This window comes from Anopheles stephensi, chromosome 2 (assembly GCF_013141755.1).
Source record: "Anopheles stephensi strain Indian chromosome 2, UCI_ANSTEP_V1.0, whole genome shotgun sequence".
NCBI classification, from domain to species: Eukaryota; Metazoa; Arthropoda; class Insecta; order Diptera; family Culicidae; genus Anopheles; species Anopheles stephensi.
Window position 1 is genome coordinate 4,756,115 of NC_050202.1, and position 24,822 is coordinate 4,780,936.

The following is a 24,822-nucleotide window of genomic DNA, read 5'->3' on the forward strand; positions in this document are numbered from 1 at the left end:
TGCAGGTGTGTAATGCGACACTCTGCTAATGCGATAAATCTAGGCAAGAAGTTAAGAATACATGCTGAATGACAACAGTGTTTAGGGTTCTTTCGTAACGAGAGCTGTTGAACGAAATATACAAACTGTTCCAACGGTGTAGAGGGTTTATAAGTATTACACATTGCGTTGACCTTCTTTAGTTTACTCCTTCTTATGAACAGAAAAGTTCATTCTAGAATTAAAAATCTAAATCTAATTTTCAAATGACTCGTTTTGATGTTTAGAGACTAAATTCGAGTTAGTTCCTCGTACAACCTGATAGTCCAAATTAGCTTTAAATTGGAAGATTTACCTTTGGAAGCAAGAACTGTTTCGAATCTGATTTGATAACCTACTTGACTTGAGATTGGACCGGGTATTCTGGCATAAAGAATGCCGACCATTTCTGGCTTGCTATACCTAATGATAGCTCACAGTTTAGATAGTCAGTCCTCACTATTGGACGACGGTCCTGGTGGGATTTGATCCCCGGTCCTACCGTGTGACACCGTAGTCGCTTCTATCACCAGGCCGCAAATAATTTCCTGGCTGTACTAATTAGTTAACTATCTGTCTTGGTTAACTCAGTCTAGTCCTACGAGTATAGTTTTTCTGTCCCTGTGAAGGGATCTAAAAGGTATCTATGAGCTGGGTCGTCTGGTGACGTTCTCATGGCGTTCCTTAGAGTTTGGCGACTGGTTCCAATATGCTAAGTATTCAACACAGACGAAGCCAAATATTATTCAGACATCATGTACATGCTCTCTAGTCTAATAAGCCAGCATGGCAGGCATGGCCTAAGAGGTCGTTATGCCAAACTCTTAGGAGAGCGATCATTTCCCAGAAGTATGTGAGTATAGTAGTGCCCAATTAAAAGATACCCGCTAGCCTATCGCCAGGTCCGCAAGTTATTAACTTCCAAAGTTCATTATGTAGTCTAGATAAATCATCTGGGTTTAGCTTTATCTTCGTCGTATTTCTGCTTCAACGTTCAATTACAGTTCCTTACCTTTTTTGCTTATTGGGCATGCATGATGAATTCTAGATTCAAAGATAAAATTATTTAAAATATTCAATGTACACAAATCATAACAAACAACGCGTTTAATGTTCTTCTAGCGACCTGAAAACCTCCGCTCCCGATACCAAGAAAGCTGACACAACCCCTTAAACCATCGACCGTGCACGATTCGCCATCAGTCGCGTAACACAAGATGCACCGCCGGACCTCAGAAACGGAAAATCCCAAACGCCAGCTGTGCACAAATTGTCACCAATGGTTGCGCTCAGCTTTCGTCAGGCTCGAAGGGGGCCAACGCGCAAAACATTCCAAACACTCTAAGCCTGGGACCATGAAATTCTAGCCTTTCGGTATGCCTGCACCGTCTGTGGTCAAGTTTAGCGCTTCGGCTGAAGACATGAGCCCGACCAAACTAAAAGCAAAACAAAAAAACGGCGTTGATGATATTCTTCTCGCCGTCTGCACTCACAGAACAAAACAGTGTGCAGCAAAATTCTAGACCATCCTGCAAGGTTCTCCACCCAAGCGGTGCCCCCGGTCCGTAACGGGAGAACTCGGTGTCGCGTGGAAAACATTTCAACTACACAGCCACACTCGCACGCGAAACACAAAAAGTCGCAAAGCCAAAGCAAATCCCCATAAATTGTGTGATATATGAGTAATACATGGGAAAGACAGGGACTCCCGGTCTCGCGCGTCTTTTTCAACACCCTGGGTCTTTTGTGTTCCGACCGACCGACCGACCGACCACAGGGAGAGCCAGTAAAGCCTTCACTTATTGTGCGCTCCTTTAAGCCGTTCGGTGAGGCACACATTAGCTGGTAGCATGGGCACACGCGCAAGCGAACAAACAAAACGCCAAACCCCTGCCATGGCCAATAAGTTCTTGCGCTCTTTGGTGATTGCCCGGGTTCTCTTGTCGCAATATTTACGCCCGCGGAGCAACACGACCAGCGTGGAGGAGGATGACACCACCGTAGCTTTTCTGGGGGCGATGGTTAAAAAGGCTGACAAAATAAGAAATACAACACGCACCTTGTCAGCTGAGCGGCGAAGAAAATTGCGAAACCCGTCCGGGGATTGGGGAGAGACAAGTTCCGCTGGTGTGGCGTTCGCTCCGGGAAGGAAACAGGCAAGGCGCGTTTGATTGGAGCTTATGAGTTTCAATGTTCAATCTGTGCAGTTTTCGCTCCACCGAGCCTGGCTGCATGCAAGCAAACCGAGTACCCGAGCTCCAACCAAACCATACCCGTCGTCTCCCATGCTGTCGGTTTTATCCCGCTGGGTTGTGCGCATCTGTAACGCTGTAAGGTGCCCGCCAAGGGGGGTGGTAGTCTCTCGCCCATCGCACTCACTCACCCTCCTTCCTGCTACGGTGTTGTCTCGCTGGTGTGGCGCGCACCAACTTTTAGACGGCATCAGTAAGTCGGCGGTAAGTCGCTGTCGAATCGTAATATGCTGTACGGATTTTGCACGTTTTTCAAAACGGATTTGCCGGCGTGGCCTGGGGGCCAAGAGTAGGACGAATAAATAAATACGATCGTTTCGTCGAACGGATCACGGGGGGGGGGGGGGGGGGGAGGGTTGCTCGTTACAGCGCTTCTATAAAGTTCTGTTTTGTTCTGACTGATCCACTTTACACCAGGCGAAAGATGGTGTTTCCGCCATCAAAACAGCAGGGTGGGATCAATTACTCACCATCATTACAGGAACTGCACTGAGCAAACATAATGCATCGAGCCCCACCACTCTTGGGATTGGGTCTTGATGGGAGTTTCAAGAACCCGAAAGGCAAGTGATTGGTTTGGTTTAGTAATGAAATTGATCAACACAGCCGGTCTGTTGATCAACTTTGCGTGTTGTTTTTCTTCTCGGGAAACGACGACAGCAATTTGCACTTGATTATTTTGCACAACAATTTGGATTGTTTTAGCCTGTAAATTATGTCAGCCGTGGTTTGTTTTGTCTAGTCTCTAGCGTTTCTGTGATGTATAGCTGAACTCGTTTCGGTCAAGTGGGCCGGTCAAAGGGTAGTTAAAGGGTTATGGCCATTCTAGTAGGCCCATCCAGATCAGATTAGGCCTACTGCACCTCTGACTTTGTGGAAAATTTCACTTAAAGCTGTGAGGTCTGGTGGAATTTTCATGGCAAGACCTATCTGCCAGTTCTTCTACATCGGCTCAACAATCCCGGAAAGTCTTGGACTGCCGTTACTGACTTCCTTAACTTGATTGCATCCGTAGCTGAATAGTTAGCCCAGCCAGAGCCTACCGAATCTAATTCCTTCCTACATCCAACTCCACAATACTGAGGTCCATGGTCCTTAATTACTTACTTATGATGCGATACAACCGCTTCGCGATCTTGCCCTGCAGCAATCCGATATCCTGACCGTTCTGGCGGACGCATCAACGCCATCACTCCATCTCCGCGATCCACCGCCTTAGTCTGTGTGGACAGCCTAAAAAGACTTTACAGGCTGGTTCGTCCGGTGTCATTCTCATGACGTGACCAGCCCACAGGAGCCTGGCGAATCTAATTCGCAGCACGATGGTGAGATCATAGTACAGCTCGTTGAGCTCGTCATTGTAACGGATCCTCCATTGTCCTTCCACACATACGTGGCGAAAAATGCTTCTAAGCATCTTCCTCTCGAACGCGGCTACGAGGCTTTCGTCATGGTCCTTAGTGTTTCAAATATTCTGAGCATCTTCCTCTCAAAAAGACGACAAACAGCATTTTGACAGTTTTGAAAGAACTCAATGCCTAAGGTCCTTCTATAGCACTAGAACCGTCGAGGCAGGTGTTCCTGGTGATGAAGTATACAGTTTTGTCTGCATAATCTTTTATGATATGCCATGATATGCTTATGACAGAGAAGTACTCTAACCCGATGATGTCTATGTCATCTGGATCTGAATTAACTGTTGGTCGATGAGGTTTCCCAACCACGTTGATGGTGCTCCTTCTCTCTAGGCGCTAGTTAGGAGAAGAGACACGCAATCACGTCTCCTCAGCCGCAGACTCCTGGTAGTAGCAAAGATTAGCAATTTAATTCGATTGAAGAAAACAAAACAGAGACTAATCAAAACATTGATCGCACACGTTTGCCGCTACTCTCGCTGGTATAGCGATAAAACAACAGAACCACCAAGGAGATGCAAGAATCATCATCAGTAATTCACATGTTCTTGTACTCTTTACCCACCTCACCGTGAGACATGTCTCCCACGAGAGCTTTAAACCCTTTATCCCAACCCCCCGCGTCCTTTCGCCTCATCTAATGCACAGCTGCAATCGATTTTCGCCCTCCAACATAGATCGAAACCTTCAAGCACATCGGAAGCGGCAACTTTTCGCGGATTATGAATCGATTGCATTTCGTTTACTTGGTCTTGTGTGTGTGTGAGTGTGTGGGTCGATACCATCTCTTTTTCGCTGCCGTTCCTGGCGAGATGCAAGACGAGAAATAAAATGAAAATTCACATGCAACACGCAAGCGAGCGAACGCCCGATCGCATCCGACGGCGTGAAGCTGCGCCTGAAGGTGATGAGGATGTGTGCAAACACTCCCTCTCTGTCAGCTATTGATATCGGTGGCTGTAGGCTGTTGTGTTGTGCAGATCTAGGAAAAAAAGGTTTCTATGGCAAGCGACCGTGTGTGTGTGTGTGTTTCGGGCACATATCCACACAGCAGCAGCCAATTCTAGAGTGCGAGCTTTTATGCATTCGCCCCGAATCACTTCGCGCTTCCTGGCGTTTGCGTAACATTCTAAAGACGTGATCGTGACGTGGTGGGGCGGTGCTGGGATGCCTGTGCCCCGGTATCCCTCCGCCCAAGTAAGCGATGGATAAATGGAAGCGCGCTTGCGAGCATGTATTTTTCCTTCCAATTTTGTGCCACCTTTCGGCTGCATTCAGCGGCGACTTTGGTGCGATGTGCAGTGGCCTGGTTCCGGGGTTTTATTTCGCTGCTCGTGTGTTACACGATACGTGACCTGCGCGGTCCGAAAGAATGGGACCACCACAGGCACCAGTTACCAGGGCCAGCACGGCACGGAATCAAGGTTATGGAAAGCGCGAAGACGATGCAACAAGCAACGTCACAGAACGAGGCGCGAGAGGCGTTGATGAAGGCGTGTGGAGCGAGAAAATTACTTGCACCGCTTTTGTTTGCAATGGACGCTGAATGGGACGACACAGGGTCGACCCTTTTTGGTCTTTGGGAAAGCGAGATTTTCTAAAGGCACCCGCACCCGCAACCACCTCGCTGCTTCATTTCACTTCAAAAGCCCCGTGCGGGAAAATGTATCTCGTTCACACTGGCCCTCTGTTCCGGATAAGGATTTTCCTGGCGGCTGTGAAGCTGTCACTGCATTGCGTTACAGTATCTCTGTATCGGATTGCAAGACGACGAACGCTGCTGGAAGGCTAGTAAATAAATCTTCACTCACTCCGCATTCCCTGCATCGGTTCGGCCACATCCACGTCGTTGGGCTAATTGTTCCTTACCCGGTTGCATACTGCCGGATTGATACGATTGATGAACCCCGGAGTATAGGGTTACCGGTGCCGGGTACGGTTTCATTTGCGAATGGACGGATTAGGTGAGTGTTTCTTACGCGCGCGTCTTTAGCAACTGGGCGAGAATCAGGGATGAGTCAAGCTTCCACCCCAAAAGGTACCGTATCTTGTGTCCTGGGTATAATGGACTACGGATTTAGATTGATTGGTTGAGTGAAACAACAGCCCGATTGCTTTTATTTGTTACAGCAAGAAGAGGAACGAAGAGTAACGTCGTGTCAGGGCGCTATTCAATACCAATTATCTGGACTGTAGAATTGCTTCTTCATTTACGACGGCGAGACTTAATTTTAAAGCAATTTTACTCGATCAGCACTATTTCTCAGGAAATGCTGAAGGAAGGTAGAGAGTATTCTCGTTAGCATTGCATAATTGCAGGCGCTGAACACACGACACAAGAAACATTCTTTTCCTTGCTCTTTATTTTAACACAGGTACTAAAACGAATTCTATAAATCATCGAAGGATTTGATGTTTGAGATTTATTTATATCTTGAACCAGTTAACCAAATTCATAGATTTGATCGTTGTAATGATAGCAGTCCAAATGTTCTTACTTCGTCATGTCGTCATGTGGTAAGATGCTCCTCTGCTTTGGCCACGAATGAGTTAGTTTATTCGATAGATATTCGCCCAGATAAGTCTTCTAGCCACTTCTGAGGAGTCCTGGCAGGGTGGGTCCTCTTTGATAGAATATTTCTCCCTCAATCGAGCCATCACCGCCAGAAATATGCGACTTCAAACAGATTCTTCGAGCTTCAAGCTTCGAGCCTAGTAGGAATGTAAAATCTCACAGTAAAGACCTGCACAAATGGATCGTCTCCAGGTTCTTGATGTACCGGCAACTTCTACATCATGAGTGAAGGAAAGAGCTTTCTTCTGTGTGTTTTTCTTCCTCACAAACATGGAGGACCAAGACTAGAATTTCTACCTAGCGAACTCTAAGACCTGTTCTCCAAGATTCCAACATCTTCGATAAGAGATAAAACTGAGAGTGCCAATGAAAATCTTCGAGCGGAACTACGTTGCCTATTTTGGTCACAAGTCTGGAGGACCTACCTGATAACACTAGTCAGTCTTTGTCTACAAATCGACAGGGAAGAGCCCCATCCCAATACAAATGATAAAGTTGTAGTTTTTCAAGGCATTTTCTAAGCAATTTTTCCCAGTTATCCAAAAAAGGGGTTGCCCTCCTTCATCAATACCTTCCAGTACTTGCACTAATCCATTGGCATTGCAATAAACCATTAGCCTTCATTCGTAACCGTCAGAAAAAAGGCTCTCGTATAACCCTCCACACAACATTAGCATCAACATTGTACAGCTCCATCCCCATCATGAATCGTGATTTCTTGCGCTTAGTGCTTCATTATTACCTCGCCGATCCGTAACAGACGACCACGGTGGTGACAAAAATCCATTGCCTGATTCAAGTGATCCGATATGCATAATTTTCCTTCAAATTTGATTGCAACTTTAATCACGAAAACCCCACAAAAAAAATGGGCATCATTTTCCTCCCTTGCTTCTTGCCCGATTGGTCAACGTGATGACCTGGTGGTGTGGAAGCTTGGAATCGGGAGAAGAAAAAAATTAATCACGAACACCGGTCGCAAAAACCTTCCCCGAGCCGGAATGGCCAGTTGGTGTGATGCAACCCGCGAGCACGGGGGAGGCATCTCATCTCACGGTGGCAAACGGCCCTCAACCGACGAGGCTACGTACGGCACGAAGCAATCCAAGCGCACCACACCGAATGCACGAAAGTACATTTAATCCCGGTACGTTTTCTGCAGCGCATAAACGGCCCATGCCGTGGGGACTAGGGCACCGGCCGAGCGCCCGTCCCGTTCCAAACAGCCGATGATTAATGCATTAATCATTCGCCACGCAAGAACCTCGATCGTCGGCTGACCACGGTCCACCGTTTTTTTCTCTCCCTCTCTCTCTCTCTTAATTCTGCGCCAAGGCAAGAGGCATTTCCGAATGGGGCTGGCACGGGGTGAAACATTTCGTACCGTCGAATCAATAATGTGCCAATGAAGATGATGATGATGATGATAATGCGCCAGCGGAATGTCTGTCGAGCTGTGGCACAATATTGATACAGAACGAAGAAAACGGCACCGACAGCGAAAAAAAAAACTATGTATAGCGCGATCTGCCCATAAAGTACGCGGCCCTGTCATGAGTCAACCGGGCCGGGGCTGAAGATCGACGAAGATCGGCCAGCTATTTCCTGTCCCCGCGAAGACGGGCGTATGTTCGGTGCATGCCTCCTGATGAAGCTCGAAACCGGTACCGCGCAATCACCCGATCGAGCAAGCACATTTTATCGATCAAAGTTCTCGGTGCTGGAATTTATGGCGTTTTCGTGGCGTAGAGCAGGGCTTAGTAGTCGAGCTAGCGGGAAGCAGGCTTAGCAAACGCCGTTGTGGCCCGTGTTGTCAGGGTCGCAGAAAAACCGGCCGTTAAGGATTAGACCGTAAAGATGCATTATCTTGGTGCAAAACTGGCCAAGCCTGCTGTCGGGGTGTCGAGCTTCAGCACAACTCGCGCTGAGGGAGGCTTCGTAATCATCATCATCGGTTGATTTGTTTGCGTATGCTAAACGGTGAATCGACAAGTGGTGGCATTACGTGTCAGGTGACCTTTTCCCGATTAGTGCATTCGATTAGTACACCTGGAGTAGCATCGGCACCAACCATCCGTGTGTGTGTGTATGGCTCATGTGGTAATGAGTGAGCATGCATCGGAGTCGTTTCGCTCGGTAGTGGCCCCCTCTTATCTCGGCTCGGTACTTGATTTACATGGAACCCGGGCTGGAAGGTTGGTTTTGCACTGACAACGGCAAAAACTAATCTCAAAACCATAAATGCATAAATCAACCCGGGACCGGTATGCGAGTGTCAGGCCAGAACAATCCTTCACCGAGCTTTGATCGAAACGCGATACGACAAACAAACTAAACACGATTCTGCAGCAGTGGTTGAAATTTGAATCACACAACACCGCTTGCTCCTGGCCCGTGTGCTCCTCGAGCATGTCGAACAGGAGTTGCGGTGCTTCCTGAAATAAATTCATTTAAATGTGATTTAATTTTGTTCGAACATGGTTCAATTCGTTACTTGCAAAATGGACATTTAAAAAAAAAATCGCAAATACGTTAAATTGATCGGCTATCGACAGAAATCGTATCCTTTTGCCCCGGGGAACCACACCCGATACCCAACGCTGCACATCAATCAACAATGCAGGCGATTCTGGCAATAAAGCGTAATAAACCACGCACACACCCGGGATGATAATTTGTGCACTTTCTTGTGTAACTTATAATTAAATTTAACCAGTGATGGTGGTACAGCTGTCTTTTTTTTTTTTTTTTTTGTAGCCGCAGAACTACGAAGCCTAAAACGCTGCATTAATTACGATTTGGAACCGAACCGGATACGGATGAGTTTAAATGTGAGTAAAACAGTAAGCGGGTTATTTCGCTGGTGACAATTATTTTAATTGTGTTTTAATGCTCAACCTATTCATTAATGGTTCGTGGGTGATTTAAACTGATAGAAGTTAATGGGGATAGTTGGAGCACACTTTACTGTGTCTCGTGTCAATAATACTACTTGAATTGTTGGAATTCTCATGGGAATTTATGGTATGCAGAGGGTGAAAATACGATGATTTTCCGAGAGCTGCCAGTCATACGAGGCGGTGACTAATAGCATAAGATCTTAACATGCTTCCCCCGTGGTAGATTTGACAGTTCGATGAAGTTGGTATGTTTGAAATCTGCTGTTCAACTTCTCTTAAGTTATCTGTAATTTCAGAAGGAATATTATTTCGTAAATTTGAAGTTATTAGTTCTGATTCACAATTTCTGGTAAGGCTGTCCGTTAATGAGTCGAAGGAATATTGTGAATATTGAACGAGAAGTCCGACACTCCAGAAGTCTCCTATTTAGAATTTGATCGAGCGTTCGTACCGCAAGGCGTCCTCCCGTTCAAAACGTCTACCAAGAGTGACCATGTCATCCAGAAGTCTCGGACTTTATCTGAGACCACGGCGAGTACAGTATAAGAATGGTAAGCAGGAGACCCCGAGCAGGAGAAGAGAGCCCCGTAGATATCGGCAGAGACGGATTAGGAAGTTTTGTGGTCCTAGTAGCCTCTATCATTTAGAGGTCCTGCAATTCCAGAACAGGCCTCGTGTAATATCTTCACTAGCATCTGATTCTATTCCAGACTGGGGGGAATTGGGGGGACAATCTGATTCTATGTGTTGCGGGTCTATCATTTAGAGGTCCCAGAACTCCAGAAGAGGCCTCGTTTAATATCTTCACTAGCCTCTAGGAGGTAGGACGAGGCCACTAGGAGAGATCAGATCAGTCTGCAAAAATCTTTAATGGCTATATTGGCAGCTGCACCATGAGTTATTGCCAAACATTATTTGCTAGAAATTAACAAAATAATATGGGCATTTGACTAAAACCTGGTACGAAGTATGGGATATTTGCGTGAATATAACGCAGTTTTCTGTACTCTGAAGGTTCTATATCCGGTACTAGTGAGCATCAGACACTGTTTTCTCTGTGACAATTTGAATACAACTATTTTACCAAAAGCAAGTGCCGCTAAAATAACAGGACGTCGTATACAACCATACTCCCGTGTGGTAGTCGTGTAGCAAAATATTTTTTTCTTGATTTTAAATACACATCCACCTCACCTCGACCAAATTTTTGGTAACCTTTTTCTTGGGGGGGTTTCTGGCTGCAATCAAAACTACACCGTCATCGTGCAGTTATACCCGCGTTTCACGGTCCAGCAATTCTTTAACCTGCCGATTAAACATGATTGAATGGATGACAGGAACTGTTTCCAACCCGTCTCTTTTTTTTGTGTGTGCATTATTTTTAACAGCACAACAAGAGAGCTCATCATCGTCGTTGTGCACGGTACGTGTGGAAAATAAACCAACCAACCAACTCATACTCCATTCAGCGAAACCGTAAATGAGGCACGACAAGAAACGCGGTCTCATGCATGGAAAGGAAATCATCCGCAAGTACGTGCGGGCTAGCTGCAGTTGACGGAACAAAATTGGCTGGCGGTTGGACGAAATCACGTCAGAAACGGCCCGCAACGGAACGGAACAACAAAAAGTCGATTGCGATGCAGTTCTAGGCACTGCCCCAATCCACGTGCCCCGGTATGTGTGCTGATGTTTGGCAAACAGTTTTCCTCCGAAAAATGACAGTCTTCCAAACCTCCAAAGGCGGCGGCGGCGGCGAGAAGTCCCACGGTCCCATTCGGTGCGGCCCACAGTGCAGTGTTTACGCAAAGGAAAGTGTTATTTCTGTGATTAACAAGTTTACATCTGCTGTTGCTGCTGCTAGCTGCCGTTCTTGGTGCTGGTGGTGGTCGTTTTCCATTTCGTTTGAACTTGCCAACGTCAAGTTTCGGGGAGCCAAACGCCAACTGTCTGTCTGTGTCGGTAGGACAGTATGGAAATATGGTCGGGTTCGGGGGGTATTTATTTAACAATTTAACAAACAAAGTGCAATCGTCGGATGCATTTGTGTGCTGCTGCTTTTTTCCGCTCAACTCGCTACCCTCGCTTCCCATTTTTGTTTTCCCGGGAAAGCCGGGGGTGCCGGGGTTAGAAGGAGAGGACCTTGGGGAGTACCGTTTAATTGCACCCACCGTGCGTCGACGAGGCACGCGGCAAACCAATTCCCTTTTTTATAAACGTGTGCCTGTAAGCGCGACACCCCTTGCTTATGGAGCGAATGCTCTTTTATGCTGAAATTTATGCGATCGGGTTTTGTTTTTATGTAGCACCCCAACAACAGCAGAAGCAGAAAAAAGGCGTTTATGCAGCTGTCTAATGCAGTGGAAGCAATCATTCGTACATTAAAATTAAGTGAACATACCCGTCAATCATGCTGGCCAGCAGTCGGTCGGTCGTTCTCGTAGCTGTTGTGCTCACACTTGTATCGCGCCATGCATTGAACCAAAAGTCACCAGTAGAACACGTCTTATCCGAGTATGCGAGTGATTGGCAGCATAATCCCTTCTGCCGCATCAGATTCGTAATCTCATACCTGGTTCGATATGGGAAGCAAACTTTGTTTGTTTGCTGTTTGTTTGTTCCTTTCCTTCTATCACCTTACCCTGTCGTTTCCCTATCTACCTATCGTTATCAGTACCGCACGTTATTTAATACATCGCTTTAATGGATGGGATTATCTCTTTACACTGCATTCCAGGCGTTTTTAATCTTCTCTTCAATCAACAGCTTCTTGCGCTATCCTGCTATAGCCTATTGAACATGAACAAACACGAAAACAGTTTGCACTTTGCATGTTTCTGTTGCATTCCTACACAACTAATCCACAACACCTTTTTAGAGAACGAAATACATATTACTTAAAGCCACTTTTTTACATTCCCATGTAATTTTCACAACACTTACTGTTTTTATTCACCTGAAAAACACCGAATCGCACCACACAACTATTCTTCGATTTTAGTTTATGTTGTACGCTTGCACAGCCTGCAAAAAAACAACAAACATTGCTATTTCGAGCAGCCAGCATATCTGCTCGACTCTCAGACTGTCAACTGACTGCTCGAGATGCACGATTGCTGCAGCTTTTGAATTGAGGTGTGATGAGCTTTTGTTTTCTCAGATTTCTGTCCACTTTAAATCCTATTTTTGATTGAGTTTTGTTCAGAAAATTACTTGAAATACGTTCTGTGTTATTTTATCAATGATTTTTCAATTCTAATTGAATCAAAATGGCCTTTTTCCTATCTTATACTTGCAAGCAATTTTTTTGTACCACTTTTCTATTCAAGCCATTCGAATCGAAAGGGGTGTGTACACGAATTACAGTTATAATAACGGATTTCAAATCTATTTAGGGATCATCCCCTACTAGGAAGATGTATGTTAGCAATCTGGTCAGCCCGAGGCGGAAAGGAGCACGCCCAGCTCGCTGGCTAGATCAAGTATAATCGAACCTGTTGAAAATCGGATTGAAAAAGTCCTGAAAACAAGAAGAATTCTCTTGTTATTACACGGTATCAATAATTAACGATTTACCGTTACTCTCTTTCGGCTGTAGATACTTCTCATAGCTGCTATCATTGTCAACAAATGTTTTAAATTCAAAATGAGTGAAATACAATAAAAATAATTTTCCTACGTTTTTCGTACACTACGAGCATTTTTCCCCACTCACCACAAGTGGTGAGTTCCACCTTTGCTGTACACATCTTGACCGAACGTGTGCGTGTAGCAGACACTTCAGCAAATGTCATCTGCATCAGCGTAGGCCGTACATTCGCTGTATTTTGTTGAAAGTAATGAATATCTGTTGAAGAAAACACTTTTGTAATGCTTTTCCGTTCGCTTCGTTCGTGCGTGTGTTCTCCCGTGCTGGCCGTTTCGCGTGTGCTGTGAAGTTTGTAAATCGTGAAGTAAAAAGGCAGTGAGTGTGACAAAAAAAACGTGTCTCCTCTCGGGCTGGACTCTGTTACCATGTTTATCATCTCGGTGCTGATAATCGTCGCACCACAGCTCCCGTGATCTTTGTTCACTTTTAGCAATATTCAACGTGTCACCAGGTGCCCCGTGGAGACAATTACAAGAACAACTCCCCACCATCCAAAGCGCCATCGGTGTGGATGTAGTAGAGCGACTGCCACAGATTGCTCCCACAAAGCTGTCACCCAGGAGCAGCTGAGTAAAGGTCAGGGTGGTGCGTTTTTTTGTTCTTGTACTTGTGTGTTTGTTGTTCATTTACAAGGAGTGTCGACGCACGGGCCCATGTAAAGCACGACATCCTGTTACAGCAGCCTTAGTTGTCCCGTCCATCCGGTGGGAAAAAGGTGGTGCAACAAGGGAAGAGTTAGTTACGCCAATTTTGGCCGGGATTGTCTTTCTTCGGGGAAAAAGAAATTACTCGCAGTGTGAGGAAGCAGCATAGCCCTACAAGCGCACGCACAACCATGTACGACACATAAGAGAAACGGCGAGTAAACAACAATTAGAGTGAAAACGAACGAAAAGAAACGAAATCAGCAAAAACACTTTCGCTCGCACGGGGTCGACTGGGTGTGTGTGTGGTGTATGTTCAGCTTTAATGATTGCTTCTTGAATGAACGAAGAGTAGACGGCCAAGGAGTGAAAGGGGGAGCAGTTGTGGAGAAGAAGCAAGTGAAGGAAACGCAAAAAACGTGTCTGTGTGTGTGTGTTGAAAACAACAATAACAAGTGCAACGAGCCAGCAACAGCAGCACCAGCAGCAGCAGCAGCAGCAGTAACTCCATCAGTGTTGTCTCGTGTTCGTGCCCGAAGCCGTATCGTAATGGCCGTATGACGATGGAATCCATTGTAAGGATTCCCGTTCGCTTCAGGTGTCGTGCACCTGAATGTCAGTGGTAAAAAGTCCCTTGAGACGGCTGCAGGATATTGGTCCTTACCTCGCGTGTGTGTTTTGTTCGCTTATTACAACAAATGCTTCGAAAGAGCAATCAAAGTAGACACAGGCAGATTCCCCTTTGATTGTGAGGCGTTCCGGGAGTGGTGTTAGTGTGCTTTGCTTCCTTGCCCTGATCTATGGGTTGCGGTGGTATCTGCGTCAAAAGTGCATCAAAAGCAAAAGGGAAAGCCTACTGTTGTGAATTTTAATTACAAGTGTGCACGCTATACAACCGAAACACACACACACATCATGGGGTTGCTATTTGCAAAAATCTGGAGTTTATTCGGCAATGAAGGTAAGCTATTGAAGACACAAAATACCTAAGCATTTTTCCTTCCTAATAAGCTACAGTGGGGATCATCTAACACGAGACACAATAACAAAATGAAGGGTCACACGAGTTGGGTCTGTCGGGTGCTTGTCTCATGACATGACCAGGTCACAAGGAGAGTCTGGCTGATCTAAAACCCACCATTAGTCATTCCACACGTCTTCTTCTTTGTATCCATAAATTCAAGAGGTCTGAAGCTGAATAGTTATTCCTGCGTATGGAAACCGTCAGCGTATTTCAGGACGTCGATTCTTGGATAGTGTTCTCTGGCGGCTAGATGCAAAAGCTGAAAGGCAAATCCGTCTTCCTGACCTAGACAGCTAATCTGCAAGTTCCCAGAAGTTGATATTTGACGTCCTACGAAGGTCTTAAGAATGATTTGGTATACAAACCTGCAATTTTTTATTGCTAGGAAATAGCAGTTATTGGTGCGTGAGTCCCCCAAATGTCGCCACCTGTGGCAGTTTCTGTCTCATAAAGTATTAAACCTCAACCTCAGGAAGTCAAAATGTTTAGACCAATCCCTCTAGAGGTTGAGGTGCTATAGTAGACGAAACCTCACGCCTCACGCCTAAATTGTCCCAATTTATATCCAACCCACTGTAAGACTGGTTGACACACGTACGCCTTACACGCGGCATAGTATTGCAACCGGCAATGAAATCGTTTGTTGGCCCACATTTCGAATGAGAGCCCACCCTAGCGTCCACCTCCCCCTCCCAGGTTCACGATGTCTTTTGCTCTTCATCGGCAGTGAAAGGTCTTTGCTCCTCGATCACGGTCGTGATCACATCAGCATCATCATCGTCAAAAAAAAAAAAAAACATCGCTACTATTTGCTCTGAGTTTTATTTTTTCGCTTTCTTGTTCACCGTTGCGTGTACCGTGGCTGGTTGGCTGGCTGGCTGGATGGCTCGAACACCCTTATCAACGGAATACTGTAGCATGGAGCGCCTGCAGCTGCCTACGGCTGCTTATCATCATGTTGGCTTGTTGGTCGGAACATCGTACCACGAATTGAGCTTCCCCAAGGTGGAGAGGAGTCGCCCGAAGAAGCAATGTAAACAATGTACCGCGAAATGTAACGAGAGAAATGGACTATTGAAAGTAGTATGATTCGGTTTAGTGTGAATGTTGTTTGTGGGTTGAACCGATTTTCTCAACCGTTAGATATTTGCTGTGTGAAAGGAAAGGTAGATGATAGATAGTGAGGCTTTAGATTGTGGTCATTAAAATTGTGCACAATTTACTAAATGATTCAAATGTTGCTCAAGACAAATCTGATAAGAGATTGAACAGTCCGTCTTTCATTTTTTCCTTGAGATTTCGTTTATTAAATTCGACTAACCCATAGCTATTAATAGAGCCATTATTTCCTGGAAGGTTCTTCTGTTCCAAAGAGGTTCGTTGGGATGCTTCCGGCAAAACAAATAGCTCCAATCCCTAATTCGCAGGATTTTTGCCAATCCATAAAAATTCTGTCCAAACTCAACAGGTTTCCAAGCGTTCCTAGCCTGGCTGCCTTTACTAAGTTCATGGTTGTGTGTGTGTCTGTCAACCTTTTGAAGCCACAGACAGTGTGAGCGAGGCCTCCAAAACAACAACCAAAAAACAAACAACCACTGTGACTGAAAACATCAGTTTTTCGCCTTCCTTTTCTGGTTTCCCCGTTTTCAGTTTCGCGAGCTTCCGATGAGAGGGTGCGTTGGTCCGGGCTTTTTTTTGGTGAGTTCGACGAATCCAACCGTCTACCGAGCTTTAAATTCCGAAGGTCACTTTGAAAAGTGAAACCATCAATTTTCGACGAGGTGTAACGATTATCTGTTTGCTTTCCATCGGGGTGGGATGGTGGGTTGGCAAGGGTTGGACGGTTGCCTGTATCTGTACCCAAAGCATTATGGCTCTCTTGATCCGTGGTTTAGGTGCACCCCAACATGATTGTTATGTTTCATGAGTCCTGGTGGATTAAAACTCCACCCGAAAGCGCAAAAGTAATGCTTCCTGTTTTGCATGTAAAAATATACTTTAATCTCCAATGTGCTCCAAGCTATCAGTAAAACGTGCCTAGGGATGAAACAACAAATACCACACAGCACGCTGACACGCATTTGCGTCAATTTAGGCTCAACAAAAACTGGAGCGAAACAAAAATCGATCGACACACACACACAGCACGACAAAAAATGAGGTTGGCTACGAAACTGTTGGCCACACTGGAACGCGCTGTGTATCATCCCCGCGTGTGGTTTCGATTTTATTTTAAACATTTCATCACACAACCCCCAACGAACCAGCGAGCGAACGAAGGCACGTCCCAGCGGTGTCATTGTGTTGTGTGATAAATCAATTAAACGTTACATAAAGCATGATTTGGTAGCGTGCGAGCGAATATACAAACACATTAGGGACATTAGCGAAAGTTGTTGATGGTAAAAGTTTGCGTGTTACCTCCCAACGATGATGGCAAAGATATCACGAATTCCAGACGAAGATATCCAGAAAATATGGATGCATAAAATCTGAATATCTGGTTTCCCCTGCGGCTGTCAAACTCAACAAAACCAGAAAATTGTAGTACAAAAAAAAAGATAATCCAGATCAGATCTGGCAAACAGATCAGATATTCGGACGTTTTTAGCACAGGGCTTCATAAAACCCCAACTTACCCCTTTACCGAAACCTATGCCGAAAGACAAGGACACAGGATGAGATTTGAACTCGGGCTGGAATGGAATCGCTGTAAACGTCATGCCTTTACCGACTTCACTATTCAATCGGATTACCTGGGCAGTGGTAAAAGATATAATATAACTCTCAGCTCACGCACACTTTCGAATCCTGTACGACAGTAATAACACTAATCCTTCAAACGACATCCAAACTTTCACCCACTCAAACGTGATTCATTTCAATCCAAATACGCATGGAGAGGCCTCTACAACTTATGCATGGTTTGCTACTGATTACTTACATTTAAATAAATTACTTCCGTGCCCCGCATTCCCATTACACTTCCTTTAAAAATACTGCCCACCAAACCATACTTTCGCTTGTCTCATCGGCCTGCATGCGCAGATGTCTGCTGTGAGCTGAACGTGCTTGACAAATATCACCTTCCCAACCGCCACTGCCAATCAAACGGTTCCGAAGTAGAAGTGACTTAATCGTTCAACTGGATTAAGTTTGCCGCAATGAGTGCGTGCCCTAGTGCAGTAAGCAGTAGACCCTGACCGCTCACTTTAACCCGTGCGCGCGCCATACCGAACGATATCCATCTCGTTTTTCTTAAAGATCGACCCTGGCGGGTAGTTTTAAATGTCCACTGCTCCACTTCGGTACACTGGGCGATCCATGTCACAGCGACCCCTTCTGGTTTGGGGGTTTGAAGTGTGTCTGCGTGTGTGTGTGTGTAGTTCCCCCGCTTCTTCTTGATCTGCTGATCGTTTGCGTGGGATAATGTACAAACCATCCGTCTAATGCGATCCCCCCCCCGGAGCAGAATGGGAAGTGTTGTGCGAGAGAATAATCTGATAATGTCACGGTCGATCGACCGTTAAACGAGCGCTCGTCTGCAGGAATGTTGATGTTGTAATGCTTTCGTACCACAGCTACCATGTGTTGGAGTAGCGGCACACGATGACGTGTATCGCCAACCGAAATCGTGGTAAGGGTTGGCTTTAATTGACAACTACATCGCTATCCTAAACTGGGGTTAATCTGAGGTCTTTCACCCTTCCCAACCGGGGGAGCATTTTAGAGAGGTGCAACAGCAGCATCAGATCTAGTTAAACCAAACCGCCCGGTGGTCAATGCACGGCGTGCTTTAGGCAGCGTATTCTGCAACAGCAATGATATTTAACTTTTCTGTTTCAGTTAAGCAACTCTCAACAAACGTCGATGGATAGAAAGAGACATTTTCTAATGGAAAAAGTGTAGATATCCATTAAACCAAGGCGAGGTGTTTATTATACACAGTGAGATGATTTCTGCTCTATCGTCCGTCTGCTGTCCGACTCTTGGTGGTGAGGTTTTTGACCGAGGTTATGGTTTTTAATGTTTCCCATGTGCGTTTTGGTTGCACTTTCGGTTGCACGTTCCAGTAGTAGCTCTGTTCGGAAAGACGTACGCGTTGCGCTATTACAGCCTGTGAACGAGTTTTACTTTTATGAGGTGTTATTTATGACCGTAGAGGACGAGAATTGCAAAAGGGGGTGGTGTTTTGCTCAATTCTCTTGACCCAAAGAGTGTGGATGGTTGCATTGTGATTTGTTGATATATACTACACTTTAATTTATTTATGTTTAAATACAAAATTCAATAAAAACACATTTTTCATACCTTCTCCCTCCCTTTGCAGAACACAAACTCGTCATGGTGGGGCTGGATAATGCCGGCAAAACGACCATCCTGTACCAGTTTCTAATGAACGAAGTAGTGCACACCAGCCCAACGATCGGTTCGAACGTGGAAGAGGTAATGCTTTTCGCAATTTGTTCAGCCGTGCAGCTGAGAATATTTACCATTCTCTGTTCGGTTCCACATAGCGCTGAATTGTTGGAAAAGATTTTTCTTTCCTGCGATACACACAAACACTCGCTTTCCTACAGCACATGGTCAACAGAATATAAGCCGCTTATCTATTGAAATACTGACAACATATTTGTGTTTGCATTCCTTTTGCTTCTTTTCCCCCTTCTGCTGCTGCTGCTGACGCGCTCTTCATGCTCCTCCGTCCCCACGTCACGCGCAGATTGTATGGAAAAATATACACTTTCTCGTGTGGGATCTCGGCGGGCAGCAGAGTTTACGGGCCGCCTGGAGCACGTACTACACAAACACAGAGGTAAGTTTCGTTTTTCGCCGTGCCACACAGGATCACAGCACGTGCTGCACGTGTGATCGAGCTGCCCCCCGCTGGCATTACCGACATGCCCGAACCACAAAGCAACTAGTGTCGACATGTGACTTACACTGTTAAATCCTCAGCGACTCTGGGTTAATTGTATGCTCGTTTTCTTTCATTTCTCCAGTTCATCATCATGGTAATAGACTCAACCGATCGCGAACGGTTAGCGGTAACGCGGGAAGAATTGTACAAAATGTTGCAGCACGAAGACTTAACGAAAGCTAGTTTATTAGTGTACGCAAATAAGCAGGTGAGTTTTTGGTAACCGTGTTCTTGATTTAACGATTTTTTTCGAGAATGCGTGACATTCTTCATACAATTCAAAATTTCGCTGCCTTATGATAGTCCTTTACTGAACTATAAGCAAGTTACTTCCGATTCCTCCTTCATTCCTGCTCACTCACTGTCCGTTATTTCATTTCCTTGTGGTTCTTTAATTTCTTCTTCCGAGTCCGTAATGACGATGACGCAAATGTCCGGTTCGATTATAACGCAGTCGTCATCCTCTTCGACATCTGTGTCCTCAGGTGGTTCGTCGAGGTTATTCGATTCTTGCGAATGATCCATTTTTTGGATTGATCGCATTGCTTTGCAATCCGGACTACTGCAATTATTTCATGCTACATTACTACAACTTTGATAAAACAATCTGTGCTTTGCATACATCCAGGCGTTAACGTTCAAAACCATTGTTTTTCTTTGGTAGTTTTTCTGCTTTTACTTTACTTACTCTTCTAACAATACATCTTTTGTGCTTTACCCATTTTTTTTTAGGATCTAAAAGACTCCATGAGTGCAGCTGAAATTTCCAAACAGTTAGACCTAACCTCAATTAAGAATCACCAATGGCACATACAGTCCTGTTGCGCACTAACGGGCGAAGGGTAAGTTCTGCAACAAAGCTAGAAAGGAAAGCAACGATAAACTCTAATCCCAACTTTTTTTTGTTGCTTCAATTCCATTTCCAGCTTGTACCAGGGATTAGAATGGATAGCTCAAAGGATTAAGAAGAAATGACATCACCCACCTGTGTAAAAGGCTGCTCAGGCCGGAGTCATGAAGAATGTTGTTGTGGGTTTTTTCGGTCTTGGGGGGTGCAACGCAATCGTTCGTTACCGTAACCGCTAGCGTCCGTGCCGGAACAGCGAAGGTATCCTTTGCTGGATCGTTGTTGTTAGATCGGAACTGTCGGCACACGAGAAACGAAACGAGAATCCATCAAAAACTTAGAATATCGAACGCGGAATAGGTTAATATGCTGAACCCCAAGCACAGACCGGTGCCACAGACACACACACACACTAACACACTGGTCAAGAGGGTGTAAGATAATGGATTAATTACCGCATAGTAAGCTTTAGGTTAGGGTAAAAGAAAAACGAAAAGTGTTGACAAACGCGTTGTGCCGGGTGAATACGACTGTGAAATAAGGTTTAATAGTACTAGCTTATAAAGGTAAACGTAGCTCGTCGGGAGATGAACACACATCGGGAATGCACGGCAGAGACATCCTCAATCAACATCGGGCGATGCATCGAGATAGTGGAACTTGTATAATAATAGCCAAATGCCGTAAATACGATCGTGAATCTGTTGCTTCTCCTCCAAACTCTCGGCTCCACACGGACGGAGTTGGGGAAGGGGAAAGTGTCATTGCAAATATGTATACAATGTTAATAGGAGCAGGTACGTTACAAGACAAATAGGGCAAAAGGGAAAGTGATGGAGGAATATGCAGAACTCAGTAGCCAAATCACTACCACTAGAACTATGCTGCAGCACAGTGATAGAGATGCAATGAAAAAAGACACCGGTTGGCCACGATTCCGCAGGTCCGCCGGTACTATGGTACAGAAAAGTGGCAGAAAATCGTAAGGTAAGCATTTTATGTTTTAAAGAGGGGAGTTGGAAACACCACACCACGAGGGAGGCGTCTCCGGTACGAGCTGTAGTAGTCGTCTTTCGGGTGTTTAGTTTTATCCTTGTTTCTAACGTATGATCAATTTTGTACATTTGTGAGAGGAGTGGTGTTGTAGCAGCTGTGTGTTGAGAGGAAGCAAAATCAAATCCTATGATGGCGGGGAGAGTGTTAACTGTTAGCTCGACGTGTAGTAGATTAAGGATGTGAATTATTATGGCGTAAGCAACTGTGGCTACCGAGGATCGAATGAATGAGACATTACTTACGATTATCTAGTTAAAGCAAGTGGAAACAAAATAACAAAAAAATATATATATATATACATGTACGTATCGAAAGAACCTCGATTATCACAATATACACGGACAGATAAAATAGTGTTAAATTTTCGCGAATTCATAACATAAAAATTTCAATATTATTTTTTTAAATTCTTTTGGGTATTACGGATTCACATTCAACATCTAATCGAAAGAATGACCACTGATCAGATCATCATCATCATCATAGTAAGATTTCTCTTTTGCTGGGTATATTCTATCCAAAGTTGACCAAACGAGGGGAAGGTTCCCAATTTTTAGCCCCGTCTATACGTAAGAACATTTGAGGAATAATGTTATAATGATGAGTTCCACGAGCGTTGTGCTAACCTCTGTATTGAGAGACTCGTCAGACTGTCCGGCGAACTAGCCGAGATGTTGGTCAGACAGACGACGACTTGAACTATTTCAATTATTTTTCCAGTCGCCAGAAGGATTACGTCTCTCAACATTGTCTTCTCTTGGTTGTAAGGGTAACAGCCGCTACATTGGTGTTCAGGTCCAATGATTTCCTATCAGCAATTCGGAGGGGCTGTGTTTCGGTACCTTCTTACAGTTGCCCACTCAAATAGATGCCTTTATTTTCTCTTTTGTAATCAAAATGCCATTTACTTTATGCATTTATACGACATTTCTTCACTCTACATTTTCCGCATGAATTTTCACTATTTAAAGCATTATTTCTCCTAACCAATCGCATCTTCTATTTCAATCCAATACTCTCAACCACGTGTGCTGCGAATTGCCTACATTTAGGCGTACGAAGTAGAGATTTTCGTTCAAAAATTGAATATGTCCGTTACATTTAGATTTACTCTATCCGTGTTACTCTTTGTATTACAATGTGATACGCAAAAACCTTTCTTATTCTCTCAAAACATCCTTGTTAGAAGCACGATATTCATGAGGAAAAAATAATCTTACTTACACTTAATACCTTATCCTTTGCTAATCACCTTGATCCTTGGTGAAAAAGAGCTCCCCGTTATTCGATTTCAATCTAACACTCTCTTGAGATTCAATAGAGCGCCATTTATCCCAAACGGTTGCATTATTGAAATCCCATCCTACACAGGAGCGCCCATTCGAGATGGATATGGGCAAATAATGCTGCTTAAACCTACAGCACTCAAGCGCCGCGAAGAGGCACCAAAGAGGGTGCTCTACTATTTGTATTAAAATTAACTTCACCAATTCAACTCGAGAAGTGCTCTCAACCGGCATCAAATGGCTGTATGGAGAGCTCCAGCTCCGCTAATGGGCATGTAGCAATTATTGGCGTAAAATTAATAACAATCTCAAAAGGACAAATATGTTTCGAAAAAAAAATACAGTAGCACCTGGTAGTAGTTGGCACACACACACACGCATGGAATGGAGTGTGTGTGTTACAGTGAAATGGAGCCTGGTGCACTTATGCTACCAGCCGAAGGACCATGTTCTTCCCGTGCTCGTTGAAGTTCGCAGAGGCCCTTGACTGGAAATCCGGGCACGGCCGGCAAGCGTACTCAAGCGCGAGCCCGTAAAATGCTGCCAACGCCAAGTCCGCCGTCATAAAGTGGCTTCATTTGCAAACAAAACGCTTTCTCTACCCTTACCCTTGGCGGGGTAAAAGAGAGCTCCCACTTCCGGACGGTAAATATCATTAATTAGCATTTCGTTTCGCACTTTCGAGTCGAGTGTTGGTTTGCTTGCTACCGAAAATACTTCAACTACGTGTGTGTGAATCTCGCATCACTTCAGCCGCCATCAAAAAGCGGAAGTGACCGAACCAACCAACGGTACCGGCAGGGAAAAGATTTAGTAAGGTATACTCCAACCCTTAGGAACCCGGCCCGGTATAACCCGGCACAAATTTAGCAATCTCCACGAGGTTTTCCTTCCATTTCTTGGCAGCTTGGAGATATTCTACACCACCGGGGCGTGATGTTTTCTGCACCCACCACCCCATCTTATCAGCAGCACCGATAGTTGCTTATCGCAAAAACGATAGTTTGCAATCGGACCTGCGGGCAATAACGTGGCAGGTTTTTCACTTACTGGATCACATCGGCGGGCGGTGCGAAGACCGGTGCGACCGGGGCAAAACCAATGTTTGCGTATTCGTCATATCTGGTGCGCACCGCATCCAGTCGCCCAGTCCCCCATGTAAAGCGCGGTGGTAAGTAAAGTTTAAAAACTTGCCTGCCAGCCTTTTTTCTGCACTGTTTGCATCCACCCGACTGTCCCACCGTGATAAGCGACAATCAGTAATGCAGGTTGCATATGCACCGTGTGCATCGGATCGAACCGGCCCGGGGCTTGGCGGATGTATCGATTGGCAAGGACAAGGATGGGTGATTGAGCAATAAGGTCGACTGGTTCGGGGTGCAATGAAGCTGATGCACTTGCTTGCAACACTGTTTGGGACGTCATCAAACTCGAAACAAGTTTTGAGTAGAAAAGTATTAATATTTATACACATTTTCTAACATAAAACAGTAAAAAAAGGGAGATATATCGCCTTAAGGAAACTCGAGACGCCTGAAAGTATGCAATTTGCTTAAGATGGACACTATTTTATTAGCATTCATAGAGTCTACTGTAGTAAAAGCTAGTATAGACGATTTGGTCGTTTAATTGGCTTCTTATAATCTAAAACTTTAATGAATTTCTTGTGGTTTTGGTTCAAAACGCCCAAAAATATGCAATCTTAATTGCATATAACCTTGTCGGTGGGCTAAGCAAGCTGTCAATGTAGTTTTAATGAAGGAATAGTTGGACCGCTTTTTTATTTAGCTTCAAATTAGACGCCTGAAAGTATGCTATTTTAGACATCCAATTGCTAGTGTTAGTGTCCTTAGAGTAAGATTACTGATTTGAAATTTTGTTGGTGGTTTTCAACATTTTTAAGCAATTTTAATTTAATTTTTTAACAAAATCCAATAATGCAGCGCCCGAAAGCATGCAATTATCATTGGAAAGATCTCTTTTAGATGTCACAGAGTGTTTTTGCCTCCTTAACGAAGTGATCGCTCAGCAAAACTTTCACATGTTCGCTTGTAGCTACCTGATGGTGACTAAAATTTTCCAATAAGCCATCACCACCTCCCTTTTTCGTCTCCCGAACCCGTCCTCCGCAAAAGCTCCGCAAGCGCTCCAAGCTGATAAAGAAGATAGCAGCAATCGCGACTCGCCGGGGCTCGCGGGTTGTTGTTCGTGCGTGCATACACATGAGCCAATGCA

General features: G+C 44.9%; 2 protein-coding genes across 3 annotated transcripts in view; one reads left to right on the forward strand and one right to left on the reverse strand.

Moving 5' to 3' along the window:
* LOC118508163 overlaps nt 1–12,215 on the reverse strand; it is a 133,617-nt gene extending 121,402 nt beyond the window's left edge. The window contains exon 1 of one of the 2 annotated variants that reach the window (XM_036047707.1): nt 12,104–12,215. The gene's annotated coding sequence lies outside the window, so the exon portion shown is untranslated. The remainder of the gene's footprint in view (nt 1–12,103) is intronic. The other variant, XM_036047708.1, reaches the window with a different exon arrangement.
* Nucleotides 12,216–12,940: 725 nt separating this feature from the next.
* LOC118508164 (ADP-ribosylation factor-like protein 5B) lies at nt 12,941–21,662 on the forward strand. The gene is made up of 7 exons (XM_036047711.1): nt 12,941–13,124; nt 13,809–14,414; nt 18,808–18,923; nt 19,201–19,293; nt 19,481–19,606; nt 20,131–20,240; nt 20,325–21,662. The coding sequence occupies exons 2-7, from the start codon at nt 14,369–14,371 to the stop codon at nt 20,371–20,373; spliced, it is 540 nt and encodes a 179-aa protein (XP_035903604.1). The 5' UTR covers nt 12,941–13,124; nt 13,809–14,368; the 3' UTR covers nt 20,374–21,662.
* The last annotated feature ends 3,160 nt before the right edge of the window (nt 21,663–24,822 follow it).

Bases quoted from the DNA above. Each gene is read 5' to 3' on its own strand.
- LOC118508164 (XM_036047711.1), top strand. From the start codon at position 14,369: ATGGGGTTGCTATTTGCAAAAATCTGGAGTTTATTCGGCAATGAAG. The intron at 14,415-18,807 runs GTAAGCTATTGA...CTCCCTTTGCAG, and splicing joins GAGTTTATTCGGCAATGAAG to AACACAAACTCGTCATGGTG. The intron at 19,607-20,130 runs GTGAGTTTTTGG...ATTTTTTTTTAG, and splicing joins TAGTGTACGCAAATAAGCAG to GATCTAAAAGACTCCATGAG.